This window comes from Argopecten irradians, chromosome 4 (assembly GCF_041381155.1).
Source record: "Argopecten irradians isolate NY chromosome 4, Ai_NY, whole genome shotgun sequence".
NCBI lineage: Eukaryota > Metazoa > Mollusca > Bivalvia > Pectinida > Pectinidae > Argopecten > Argopecten irradians.
Window position 1 is genome coordinate 29,085,697 of NC_091137.1, and position 15,082 is coordinate 29,100,778.

At 36.9% G+C, this 15,082-nt stretch overlaps 2 protein-coding genes across 2 annotated transcripts; one reads left to right on the forward strand and one right to left on the reverse strand.

The window, feature by feature from the left end:
• The first annotated feature begins 121 nt into the window (after positions 1-121).
• On the forward strand, positions 122-7,664 carry LOC138321212 (TRMT1-like protein). The gene is made up of 8 exons (XM_069264722.1): positions 122-459; positions 1,415-1,497; positions 2,033-2,273; positions 2,581-2,793; positions 3,185-3,375; positions 3,771-3,849; positions 4,120-4,416; positions 7,379-7,664. Exons 1-8 carry the CDS (start codon positions 320-322, stop codon positions 7,539-7,541), a joined length of 1,407 nt encoding a protein of 468 aa, XP_069120823.1. The 5' UTR covers positions 122-319; the 3' UTR covers positions 7,542-7,664.
• Positions 7,665-9,573: 1,909 nt separating this feature from the next.
• LOC138321215 (tripartite motif-containing protein 3-like) lies at positions 9,574-14,781 on the reverse strand. The gene is made up of 2 exons (XM_069264727.1): positions 14,741-14,781; positions 9,574-12,963 (listed from the first exon to the last, which is right to left on the reverse strand). The coding sequence occupies exon 2, from the start codon at positions 12,918-12,920 to the stop codon at positions 10,587-10,589; it is 2,334 nt and encodes a 777-aa protein (XP_069120828.1). The 5' UTR covers positions 12,921-12,963; positions 14,741-14,781; the 3' UTR covers positions 9,574-10,586.
• Positions 14,782-15,082: the final 301 nt, after the last annotated feature.

Sequence of the window (15,082 nt, forward strand, 5' to 3'; positions counted from 1 at the left end):
TTTCGCATTTATATGCTTCATCAGCTTAATAATTATATTATTGAATTTCTGTGGCAATTATTAAAATATTAAGCATTTGAACTTTGTAGATAATTTATCAGCATTATCTTACGAGTTTCCTTTTCTCTCTGTTTTTTCATGGGCAAACTCAACTTTAACCCACATAAACTTTATGAATTTGGAAGAAGCCGGAATCTACACTGAATCCTAACTTAACCATGTGTGCTCAGCACAGAAACGAGTTATCCCCCTTCATTCAAGATGTCTGCGCCCATAAGAATGTAACGTCGGTTGCATTTAATCTCCTCAAAATCAGACAATGGATAAACAAGAGAATGGCATGGATCGTGAGGACTCCGAGAAGTTAGTTAATGAACTTGGTGTTACTGTGCTATCGAAAGTTGGGAAAACAGCAGTGGAAAAGTCAAAGTTTTACAACGCCCGACTGGCACTCATTAGGTACAGTGACAGTACTAGTGTATATACGTAGGCTATTGACAAAGAGAACATAGACCTGTTAACGACAAGGTTTTGAAATTGACCATTCCCTCTATACAGTCACTATAAAAATAATCCATGTACCGTGTTTCGTTCAAATGACATCATAGATGTATGTGTTTGAAGTTCAGTCTATACACTATTTATGTATAACTTAATAAGTAAGTTATAAATACCAGTAAAAAGGAGACTTTAAGCAGTAAAAATAAGAATAGGAAAACAGTCAAATACAAATCACTATTGAAAGAACAGAGTTTTTCTTTAACTTATTCTAATATGTAATTTATAAATCATATAACTGTATTTTGCAGACATAATTCCAGCAGCTCCCATGGGAATTCCTCCACAAGACTTATACGGTTATATGTTCAGACGTTTAATATCTCGTCAAAATCCCTGGTTTAGTCAAACCCCCTAAACTCTATTCTGGAAAGTCAAGTTTGTTGACTGATCGCGAAGAGAGAACCTTGAGGAGAAATTCTAATGGGGTGACATGAATTGAAGATCACCCGACATTTCAATGCCTATTGATACTTATATATGTACATGTATGCTTGATAAAACCACAAACCTAAAAGCACAATGTACTTGATATTTAAGACATCTATCTTAGACCCCAAATTGTCCATTTAACAGGAATTCAGAACTGTGTATAAAAGATAACATTTTGTGGTAGATTTTACTTCATTATGATACTTTCATTACTGTTGTCACATCAAATTTACAACTAAATTTTGATACATAGGTTTTACTATTCATGCATGTGTATCAAAAATTAGTTATAAATTCTATACGACAATCAGATATAGTAAACTGCATCACATTGTAAGACTGATGGTCCACAATCTATAAAATAGAGCAGACAAAAATAAGTAATTACTGTGGTCGTAAAATAAGTCAATTTAATTATTTCTAGAGAAGCAGTATTGAATACACTCTGTACTGTGACAAGGGAGACAACCGAAACATTACACTGTGTGGATGCTGTAGCAGGTACAGGTATGGTAACTTTACATAATTTTACTATGTTAGTCAAATTGCATTGCAATCACATGAAGTTAGTTTATAACATACAACTGTACAGTATTTTCCAATAAATCTAATAAATCATACTGGCATATAGGTTTCACTCTCGATTTTCAGGGAAAAAAGTTGCATTTCATACTCTGGAAAATCTGGTAATTAGTTATAAAAATTTGAACTAAGTGATCTACTTTCTTCTCCATCAACAAAATATCAAACAGACAAAGCTCTGGTATTGATATCTTGGTCTAGAAAATTCATATGACTTACAATACTTAGAAACAGGCTAGAGGTAGATTTTGGTATAGAGTCTGAATGAGACATTTGAATAACGGTCCAAATGCAAATAATCTCCTTTAAAAGGTTATATTGGCAATACATAATATTTTTCAGAGAAAACAACTTTAATTTTGCTCACAAAATAATTACATCATAATCGATACTTCCCAATAAGGGAGATAACTTTGTATATAACAGAAGGAAGGATGCATGTCATAACTTCTGATTTCAGGAGTGACAGGCCTCCAGTGGAAGTTAAAATTGAAGAATTCAGTTCATGTGACAATAGCAGAAAAAGAACATATAGTTGAAGTACAGAGTAATTGTAACAGGAATAAAATCTCCAACAGCACCCTACCCCTTGACATAAGTAGAGTTCCAGGTGATCCTATGACACCTCAGGGAGAAAACGAGGTACATACCTGTAAATGTACAGCGCCTGTACTCCTTAACATGGAAGCATTTGATTTTGTGTGAGTATGCAAACCACAGTCCTGATATGGTAAATATAGCCTTCTTATGAATAGCCAAGAAGCTGAGACTTGATATTAGACCTTTATAATATAAGTATTTATGCTTCCAAATTTGTTCTAATGAGTTGCAATGAAAAATAATTCAAATTCACAAATGTCTTGTATGGTTGATTCCATCAAAAAGTTTGATGTAAAGCCTTTGGATCCTATAATTACTGGTATAGAGTGAACTTGGGTAGACACCAGAGATAGCAGGTGTCACTGATTAATTCTGGCCCTTGTTATTGTTATGACATTTCATTTATAGGTACCTCAACCCTCAAAGTAACACAGCTTGCCACATTGATGCAGTCATGACCAATATCCGTAGTAACGGTGTTCTATGCCTGGTTTCTACCGACTCCACTCATCACTTCACTCGGTCAGCTGTGTCTGTACGACGTCACTTTGGGGCCACAGTGACCAAGACAGAATACCTCAAAGAACTGGCAGCTAGGGTCATCATCGGCTCCATCGTCAGGTGAGAAGTGAATTATGAATTTTTATGCCCCCACCATGAATATGTCCCACCCATATTTCATATTGAAGCATAGCATGGGTATTTATGTCTTACATATCAATATTTCTATTTTTCCATTTATGTGTGTTTAACATCATCAAGTTGCTTGATTTTCAGTGATTGGTGAAACAGTCTAGAACTTTTCAGATAATGAAACTAGAATAGCCAGTACCTAGCCAATACTAGTCTGTTAGCTGTGCATCTAGTTGATAATATGATGATCAAATATATCTTTCAGTTTACTAATTTGGTACTCCTGAAAAAAAGAATCTTTTAGCAGATTATAGTTTAAAAGTACTAGTAACAGTCTAACTATTATACCTACATGTAAATGATTTTGTGTTTGGCGTAGGGCCGCGGCCAAATGTAACAAGGGTGTGGAGGTTCTGTATGTACTGTTTGTGGAGGATTTCTTCCTGGTGGCAGTGAAGGTAGAAAGGGGACCAAAACTAGCCGACAGCTGTATGGAACAAATGAGATGTCTTCTACACTGTCAGATGTGTGAGGAACGAGTCTTCTATCCTGTATCTATTACTCCCACAGGTATTGTAGCAATAGGTATCCACAACATATGGAAATACAAATATAGCAATAAGATTTGTTCTATATGTGGGGAAACAACAATGATTATTTTCCAACAAATAAAGCAATAAGCATGCTTCTATTTGAAGGAATGTAGCAATATGCATTCATCATTCAACATGTATGAATAGCAGTAAGCATTCTAGTTATGGTTAGCAATGACTTTTCTACAATATGTACATGGAATTAACAATAAGCTTCTCCCCAACATGTAACAGCAATATAAACCTACATGGTGGGTTAGTGTTTAAAACGTTATTATTTGATAATAAAATAAAGAAGAAGAAAATAGGAAACATAAATATATGATTGTACCAGTTTGTTCACATTAGTGTAACTCTAGATTTTCATTTCAGAACATCCTTATAAACTTTTACCATGTAGATGTCATGATGATACGCCTGGGAGAACAGCCCTTGTATTGGGGCCAATGTGGTAGGTATTTACACATAGTCCAAAGACATCAACTTAGGTTATGTTTATAATGGAATGTTTTGCAATCAATCAAAATAACTGCCAATGTTCTCTCTGCAATATTTCAATTTTAGATAAATGGAGAAAACACGATGATACATATACATCAGTTGTAGACTGTTATACTTCAATCAAAATTTTTATCATATACTAAGACTATCTACTAAACATTATCTAAGTTGCTTCAATATTTTATATAAAAATGCTTTGAAAATGTATATTTACTTTCAGGTCAGGGCAGTTGTTCAACTTTGAATTCCTCAGTAAAAACTTGATAAGGTGCACAGAGGAGAAATTCTCTAAAAAGCTACACAATATATGGTCAGTGATGTTGGATGAAGTAGAGTGTAGTCGGTGTATATCAAACAGTGACAGTAACTCTACAGGGGAGCCCTGTCCAAAACGAAAGAGGATTGGTGGCTCCGACGTTCCACAGGAGTCAACAGAAGCTAGGAGTAACCCGGAACCCATGCCACCGTTCTATTACAATATTTTACGGCGGAAATGGAAAGGAATTAACTTTCCAAAGTAAGCAAACAGAAAATTATCATCACACATAACCTCTGATTGTTTCAAATAATGGTTATTAAAAGATGATTTGCCTTTATGCTTTGTAAATTTAATTGTTTATATTTTTTTTTTTATAATTTACATTTTATTCAGTTTTTTCATCAATACATGTAATGTACACAAAATAACTGATCAATGATCATCATACATACTTCATATATATTTACTCTTTCTCATGTGTGTAATCATACATGTACCCTTACACTCGTGCATAGCTTTTTCTCATGCTGTATAGATTATCAATATACATACACAAAACACTCTTCTTACTTGCTTAGATTCTTTCCTGGTCAATTAAACTTGCATTCACATACCCACAGTACTTTCTAATTTTTAAGTATAACATTTTATCTATTCATACATTTACATCAACATAAAGCACTTTCTTACTTAGTAAATATCTAATTTTTATTCATCCATACACTTAAATTCACATATCACATTGCACTTACATTCCCGCAGAATACTTTCTAAATTTCAAAACTTGCATTCACACACATTACTTTCTTAATTGATAAGGTTGCATAAAGCTTAAGTGTTATTGTAATTATTTTCACCAAATTCATATCTGTTACAGATATATACAGTGTATATACAGTATACAAGTGATGTCATTTTGTAAGGGTACAATAAACAAGTATATATTAAAACAGCAAATATTGAAGAAAAGAAAAGAAAAAATCTTTGTTTTCATTTGCTTTAATTACAGTTTATAATTTGGTCAATATGATGTGTAACAGTACTATGTATTGATTATAGGAAAGAGAGAAATTATGATAGATAGAAAGATGAGAAAAGAAAGAGGAAAAAGGAGAATTGTTTCTTATAAACAAAGATATTAATCAGTAGTGCTCTTTTTCAACTTGTGTATAAATGTCAGTGTTTGGAGACAGGAGAGACTCAATCACTCATGTGTAGTTTGATGTTTCTCGGTATTTACTATATGCCTACCCTATGATAAATGTAGACATATGCTTCTTGTAAAGAATCATTTTCTGTGTGCACTGGTTTGGTTTGTTTAGTTAATAACAGCGATGGTTATTTAAGGATGCACGTGCCAGCTAGGTGTAGTAAGGAAGCCGAGAAAAGCTGGAATATAGCCAGAGAAAAACCATCAATCAGTACCTGGGAACTGTCCCACATGGGTTTTCAAACTTACAACCCACAGGTGGAGGGCAGGTGAAATAACAAACTTACAACCCACAGGTGGAGGGCAGGTGGAAATAACAAACTTACAATCCACAGGTGGAGGGCGGATGGAAGTAACAAACTTACAACCCACAGGTGGAGGGCAAGTGGAAATAATAAACTTACAACCCACAGGTGGAGGGCAAGTGGAAATAATAAACTTACAACCCACAGGTGGAGGGCAAGTGGAAATAATAAACTTACAACCCACAGGTGGAGGACGGGTGGAAGTAACAAACTTACAACCCACAGGTGGAGGGCGGGTGGAAATAACAAACTTACAACCCACAGGTGGAGGGCAGGTGGAAATAACAAACTTACAACCCACAGGTGGAGGGCAGGTGGAAATAACAAACTTACAATCCACAGGTGGAGGGCGGGTGGAAGTAACAAACTTACAATCCACAGGTGGAGGGCGGGTGGAAGTAACAAACTTACAACCCACAGGTGGAGGGCAGGTGGAAATAACAAACTTACAACCCACAGGTGGAGGGCGGGTGGAAGTAACAAACTTACAACCCACAGGTGGAGGGCGGGTGGAAGTAACAAACTTACAACCCACAGGTGGAGGGCGGGTGGAAGTAACAAACTTACAACCCACAGGTGGAGGGCAGGTGGAAATAACAAACTTACAACCCACAGGTGGAGGGCAGGTGGAAGTAACAAACTTACAACCCACAGGTAGAGGGCAGGTGGAAATAACAAACTTACAACCCACAGGTGGAGGGCAGGTGGAAATAACAAACTTTTAACCCACAGGTGGATTGTGGTTGGAAATAGCAAACTTATAACCCACAGGTGGATTGCGGGTGGAAATAACAAACTTACAACCCACAGGTGGAGGGCGGGTGGAAATAACAAACTTACAACCCACAGGTGGAGGGTGGGTGGAAATAACAAACTTATAACCAACAGGTGGAGGGCAGGTGGAAGTAACAAACTTACAACCCACAGGTAGAGGGCAGGTGGAAATAACAAACTTACAACCCACAGGTGGAGGGCAGGTGGAAATAACAAACTTACAACCTACAGGTGGAGGGTGGGTGGAAATAACAAACTTATAACCCACAAGTGGAGGGCGGGTGGAAGTAACAAACTTACAACCCACAGGTGGAGGGCAGGTGGAAGTAACAAACTTACAACACACAGGTGGAGGGCAGGTGGAAATAACAAACTAACAACCCACAGGTGGAGGGTGGGTTAAAGTAACAAACTTACAACCCACAGGTGGAGGGCAGGTGGAAATAACAAACTTACAACCCACAGGTGGAGGGCGGGTGGAAATAACAAACTTACAATCCACATGTGGAGGGCGGGTGGAAATAACAAATTTACACCCACAGGTGGATGGCAGGCGGAAATAACAAACTTTTAACTCACAGGTGGAATTGCGGGTGGAAATAGCAAACTTACAATCCACAGGTGGAGGGCGGGTGGAAATAACAAACTTACAACCCGCGGGTGGAAATAACAAACTTATAACCCACCTGTGGAGGGCGGGTCGAAATAACAAACTTACAATCCACAGGTGGAGGGCGGGTGGAAATAACAAACTTACAATCCACAGGTGGAGGGCGAGTGCAAATAACAAACTTTTACAACCTACAGTTGGGGGGAAGGTGGAAATAATTATCAGGATATCTTAACTGCTCATCCACCAAAGCCCTCTTCTGTAGCTCTACTAGTCTTTGTTAATTAATTGGTATTTTAACATTTTTTGTTTTGTTTACAGGTATCCAGTTCTCCTCGATCTGCTGCGTCGTGAAGGACACCGAGCGTCCCGTACCCATTTTGACTTTGGTGGTATCAGAACTAGTGCCTCACTGGCTGACATTACATTGATTCTAACAAACCACTGCCAGCAACACCAACAAAACAATGTACCAGCTGTGTGATAGTGATGGAATTAATCCCTTTGTTATGTTTGATAATGGAAATAGTTCATCAGTGTGTTATACGATGATTTGGCCTTTAAGTTTATAAGATAAACATTGAATATTAAAGATTATTTCATGCAATTTTTGTTTTTGTTTTACTTTGATCACATGTGCAATATGTACAAAAATCAAAACAAACACAAACATAAAAAAATGAGAAGAAATATTTTTCTACTGCCAAAATTCAAAATAGCAGTTTAAACCTTTATCCTGAATTAGCAGAATGCATGAAAGAATTCTTGCTGAAACAATTTTGTTTGTATACAGATATATGTATATTTTTTTTATATAATTGATATTTAGAAGTATGAAAAGTGCAAACACTTCACCCTGCTGAAGACAAAATGTTCCTATTTAATATCAATTTTGTTTAAAATCAAATATAAATTTGATAACCTGTCTTGCAGGGTGCTGTTTTGGATCCTTTGTTATATCGATTAGGAATTTAAAGAACAGCCGTGTTTTGTCTTTTTGTATGCTTTGAATTCGGAGCATTCCATTTAATCACATGCATCCGATGTTAAATAGTACAGGTAACCTCTTGTTGTCTTAAGATTATGAAACACATTTCCTGATCATGTCAGTCAGACCAGCTGTATGATCTCACTGGATCTCTGTCTTAACCTAACCAAGACGCACAATTTCTAGACATCCACAAATGTATTTATCTTAAATTTGTATGTACACACAAGGAATTATAAGTGTAATTATATACGTCCTTGATACACATTATAAACAACGGTGGCAAATGGCAATCGTCGGTGATCGGATGGTGTAGTGGTTAAGCCACTCGCCTTTCACCTCGCCAACCGGGGTCGATCCCCGGCACAGACGTGAAAATGTACGGGGTCACCTGCCCGACCACGCGGGTTTTCTCCTGGCACTCCAGTTTCTTCCCACACTAAGATCCCTCGCGCGATAACATCCAGGCCATCGAGAGTGATTTATATAAGTTGTATAACTTGTTTCCAAATCGATGTGAAATAAATAAAGTTTGTGTATTTTTAATGGCAAACGTGAAGGAAAACTCGGCTACTAGAAGGATGTGTTTTATTAATCATCATTATTATTAGAGATAGCATGACAAAACAAGTAATAATAAAGGTATTGTATTTCATTTAATATTTCTGAATAAAATGAACATATGATAGCACTATCACATACACATTTAACGACAACCACTTTTACAGGACTGTAGCTATTTACGAATAAGATGTTTTAGACTGAGAAAATATGTACATAAAATACCCTTACAAATGTCTAATCATGCGACCATAACATAAACTAATAAAATTAAAGATTTGATACTGTACATATATTGCCTATATAACATTGAAAATTTTTACATTTGTTAAGCATAATTTCAGATCTACTGAACGTGCACAGTCATTGGTGAAATTGATACATATATCGCCATTGGTATATAACATTGAACACTTTGATATTTGTTAAATACATTTTCAGATCTACAGTGCGGAACTGCACGGTTTCGGGTGAGAAATTAAATGTATACCTAAAATAGATCATTTCACATTGAAAGACACAGCAACCGAGCTCATGCGTTCATAAAGAAAGTTTTTACGATAGAATGATGTACCAACCTTATAACAGAATACTATCTAAATCTCTTATATTACACGATGAAATTTTATATTTTTATCAGAAATTATTTTAAATTAGTTAGCTCGCGCAATTATTTTACTTTGATCAGCAATATAATTTGACATGAGCAATATATAGTCGTATATGATAGATGTAGGTACCTGATATTTTATAAAAATCCATAATGTGCAATTTTGTCATGTAATGTTTCTATGGAAAATGATTTTTTTGTTTCACAGCATATTGACATAGTCGCCAGACTCACAATTATCCGGTATTCAATATAAATGTAGCATTAATTGACATGCCCAAGATACATTTACGAATGCACTATATGACTTGTGAACGATTTGAATACATAATAAGGTATATTATACCAATACATGCCTATATATATATATATATATATATATATTCATCGTCTTTGAGGTGGAAGCATAAAAGAGTACACACAATGTACCAAACTTGTATTTGATATTGCTTTGTGACCATATATACAGACATCGGTATTGTGTACTACAATGCACAGGGATATGAGAATTAGTTACAGTTTATATAATTATGGATCCATCAGAATGTCCTAACACATTTTTAGGTGTTTTAGCATGTTTAGGGGTCTACATAAAACAAGAGCTGTTGGAGAACAGCAAAGCTCGCCTATTCAGAAGAAGTTGATGTTCAAGTATTTACTATTTAAACATGGAAATATGACAAATTAACAGACTCAAAAAAAAACCTAAAGGGCCCCAAATTGATTGTATTATCATGTTCAGCATCCATACACATTAGAAAAATAAAATCATAAACATTTATGATGACTTATGCTTAAACAATTGACAAAATAGAAACTTGCTCAAAAACTTTAACATGGAAATATGACAAATTAACAGACTCAAAAAACCCCTAAAGGGCCCCAATTTGGTTGTATTATCACTTCAGCATCCATACACATTAGGACAATAAAGTCATAAACATTAATGATGACTTAAGCTGAAAGAATTGACGAAACAGAAACTTGCTCAAAAACTTTAACGTAAAATGGGACGCCAACGCTGACGCCGACGCCGGGGTGACAACCTTAGCTCCCCTTATTCTTCGAATATGCGAGCTAAAAATCGGTAAAAATCTCAGTACTAGACACTATATACGTATATAGTACTATGTAGAGTTTGATTTTTACCGATTTTTTTTTTAAATCTATGCCCCTAAAACGCCTAAAAATGGTCACTTTGGTGGGTCCATAATTATAAAAACTGTAGCTAATTCTCAGATCTCTGCGATACAAGGCAAACTTATCAGAAACATTGTAGAATTCACTAAAAGATATGCATCTTTTAAGCACCAATAGAAATAAATATAATTACTTATGCAACAACAGTCTGGGCGCGTGATTGGAAAATGTCACTCAAAGGTGAAGAAAGAGACCGTCCCATCTTGATGAACAAACACCAGATTATTGTCATACGTAACAAGACGCCGCGCGTTGTCAAGAACAGGCACGTCGGCTACCTCTTGTACGACATCGCCAGTGAAGGAAAGCGCTATCAACCTCCTGAACTTGGAGTTTAGAACGAGGACGATTTGATGGGATTCCAGGACCTCGACACACTGGGGGTCTTGTAAATGAATCTGATCGTTTCCGGAAAACATCTTGTACATACCGTTATCAGCATTGACCAGGATAGCACTACGCATGTCAAGGTCACAGACAACTATCGTCCCTTCGTCCGTCACCGAAATGTTCCGAGGATATGTAAACAGTGGTTTTCCGAAGGAGTCACTCTGGAAGGACCGCAACACAATACCTGTTGTAGTTAAGATGTCGATACTGGGACTACCATACGGTGGGCAAATACCACAAATGAAGTTATCGTCTCTCGCAAAATATGTTATACTGGCATAACTTGCTTGCACACTTAGTCTCCCGACCACCTGAATTTGTGATGAATGTCGAACACGTCCAACAAACACTAGAATTTTCTCTTTCGGCGCGGTAACGACACAGCGACCGACCGCATATGAGGCAATATCCCATGGCTGGAAGGCTTGGCATGATACGACTTGATCTATCCGGCTATTGTCTTTACTTAATATTTTTAAATTATTGTTCCACTTGTCAGCCAGTATGTATCTTCTACCAAGAACTGCGATACCGATAATCCTAGGCGTTCTTGTGTCCCCATTAGCCTTGCAATCCAGCATATGATGGAACTGAACATTACTTATTTTCTGTGCAGATTGTGGATTGGCTCTTTCACGAGGAACCAGCACTCCTACCTTTGGGATTGTCATAGCAACAGGCGGGGGTCTCTGGAAAGGTCTATTGGGCGTTTGTTGACTAGGAAGTGGTGGTGCGGAAGGCTTTGGTCTTCGATGAGGCCGACCAGTTTGCAAATTAATTTCGATAAGATCAGGGGAGTAAGGGGGAGGTGGTCCGATATCGTCTGGGCTCCCACGAGGACTTTTTGAACGCGGTTTGGAATTTCGAAGCGGAGGTGGTCTAAGCCTGTTTGGTTGCCGTCCGTTTGATGAATATGGTGGCATGTTTTGCCTTCTGTCTTTTGGTCTTGGACGTCGCTCTGCAGAACCCGAGGTGACACCAGGCGGTCTGCTATCGTCAGGCCGACCCTGACCTGACGGGTTTGGATTGTTATCCATACGAACTCTCTGTTGATCTTCTATGTCCGGCGTTCTGGCTCTTGCAACATCTTGAGGTTCTGGCCTATTTACAATTGGAGTTTCAAACACAGCAGGGATCGGATCGGAATGGCAACTATTCAGTAGCTCGATCTTGACTAAATCACATCCTGTCAACATATCCTCCAAGTCCGTGTTGATCATGAACCTCATGATCAAGTCTTTTGTGGATGTGCTTTTTAAATCTTGTAATACCGTCTTGTAATCTGAGACGTTATTTATCATGTGCGTTTTCATGTTCAGACTTTCTGCAGGTGACATGACTTTACCTGTGTTTTCCGTTATATATGTAAGAACATCCTTACGCTGTTGGAGTGATGTCAACAGCGATGATGTGACAATCAATCTCTGTATAATAAAGTCGGTTTCTTTCTTTATAACTCTGTCCACATGCGATAAAACTTTTTGTTCTTGATCTTGCAGATAGAGTGTTACTTTCTCCAGAATTTCTGCATAATAAGCTTTCACTTTTTCCTTTGTCATCTCTTTTGACGAGGCCACAGACTGTTCTTTTGGTTGCAATGTAGACTCAATGCCACACAATTCTTCTGTCGTCTGGCCTAATGCACAGTTTAATGCTTCAAATTTCTGACTGTTGATCTGCTGTATTGTATCAGCATTTTTCTGTATATCCAAGATATGGCAGTTTGCTCTTAACTGGTGCTCGGATTTACAGGTCTCACAAAGACCGACGTCACATTCCATACAGAAGTATGACATGGTGTTTCCCGGATGCACAGGACATTCCAGCCGATCCGACTCTCCTGTGTCTGGTACATTGACACCGTCACAAAGCTTCTGAATGAACACGTCCTCTGGTAGCTGGAAGGAATCCGTTATATCTACGACTTCGTCACTTCCTGTGTTCCCATACTGACAGACGGGACAGGGGAATGAAGTCTTCCCAGTAAATGAACACATGTAGTTGGCAATGCAGCTGGCACAGAACGAGTGCTGACATTGCAGCTTTTTGGCGAATCTTTTCACCTTCCTGCATAGAGGACATGTTACCAAGGATCTCACTGCGTCCCCTTCCATTGGTCCTAATATTATCTAATTCCGGATCTATCAGAGCTCATTTCTGAAAGTAGATAATTTAAGTTATATAATTAGTATAAACTACCATCTCAATATTGGTGCAGTCTCGATACTTCAGGGGTAACTATCATTGATTTAATATCCACCCCTGGATTATCTCATATTAGTAAATAGATAAATTATCATAATAATCAAAAGAGCTGTTTAACGGTACACTGTGGTTGACTATGTGGCTTTGAAGTTGGGCGACGGTCTCTCTGTGATCTTCAAAGGATGTCTCTGCAGGCCTGTGATTGATCAGCTTTGTTCAACTAAACTGCCTCCAATTTTTACTGGGAGGTAATTCAGGAGTGGATATAACGTCAGTGAATTTGATATTTTATACGATTCAGTTTTATTGCCTAAAGATAAAAGATAAAATGCATACAGACGTTTTAATAACGGCTTGCACAAACATTTCTTTGTTTCATTAGTAGTAATAGGCACCAATTTTAGCTCTAAAGACGACACCATTATCTATCCTAAAGTCTTTTGAGCTACAATATTGCAGCTACTCCTGCAGTATCGAGGATGTAATAGATGGTGATTGATGGGTTGATTGGGTTACACGTTCTAAATGTCCTTTAAGTACGGCCTCCCTGTAAGCCATGTTTTGGGAGGTTGGGGGTTATTCCTAGCTGTTTTATCTCCAGATAATCATGGAAGTTCTTGTCAATTCAATATTATAGTGCTATCTTACTGAATCACACTGCCAAAGATGCCTGATAGTATATCATCACCAACATGCATCAAACTAGTGTTGGGAATCAGTTGTAAAATAACATTCGATAATAGGTTTAGAACATTCTACTACCTACAGAAACCTTTCCTATATTTATATATTGAACATTTTATTTCCTCTGGAGAATTTTAGAAAGATATCATGTGGCAACAGTTCAAAGAAATATTTTTTTTTTCAAATTCAAATTATTTTTTATCTAACATGTCTAAGACATTTTGAAATGTGGTTTTGCACCAATATAGACATAATAAAGGTTCAGAACAATATAAGATTAACACAAGTTATCTCCCATTTTAATAATCGATTATTGACTTTCATAGTCGATAGTCTTTATGAAAATCATAATCGATCGATCATCGATTTAATATTGGTAAATTGGACGAAATCCGTCTTAAAAGTATTGGATTGGTAATTATATCATTGTTTGTATTTTATATGTTACTAATAATGTCATTAGCTGTTAATGGGTCGTTATGTAGCCTATACCAGCCATCTATTCCTGGTATAATATTATCCCTACTATACTGGTACAAATGTGTGTGATATTCTTATCACATGTTTAGAAATAAACCAAATGAGGTGAAAAGTTATACATCTGTATAGTTTTATATATATACAGTGCAAGCATGTGGTTAACACAGACCCACACCGATCAGATCACCCCTTTAAAGGCATGCACACAATATGCCAATAAATGGGGTGTAGCCTGTAAATCAGGATCTAGATTATATTGCAAGTATTTGGAAACTAAACCGAAAACAACTGGGTTTTATTGTGGTTTATCTCTCCATTAAGGTTCATAAAATGCACACATGCGATAGATTATCACTGACAATGAATAATTTATCATAACGGAATGTATACGAATACCTGTTGTAAGCGACCTAAATATGTTCCATAACACCTGTTTTAAAGGTCATATTCATACTGGTCATACTTCACTCTCAACTATATAATTGAAACGGTTTGGAATTCTAAACATACACGTACCATTACCCGTACATAACCTAGGTAACAGAGTAGTGAGATAAAGCCTTACCTGTTCAGGTGAAAACGTGAAAGTCGAGCGCGCCTTCCTTTGTGAGGTATTGCCGGTCGTTTCCAATTCGATACATGTGTATATACCTGCTATAACTTTCACTTGATAACTGTAATTACCTGCAATTTCCAACCGATGAAACTCAGAAAGTTTTAAGAATTAATCATTTCTTTCTTTAAAGGCCCACTACGGACCTTTCCTAAACGGCTTTTAATCTTTAAAAAGTAGGTATAAAACGAGATTGATAATTTTTTTTTAATCGCAAAAGTTATTAAAACTTACTGTTAATACTACACGTATCATCACTTTCTGAACAATTTCATTAAAACAAATAAAATGTTT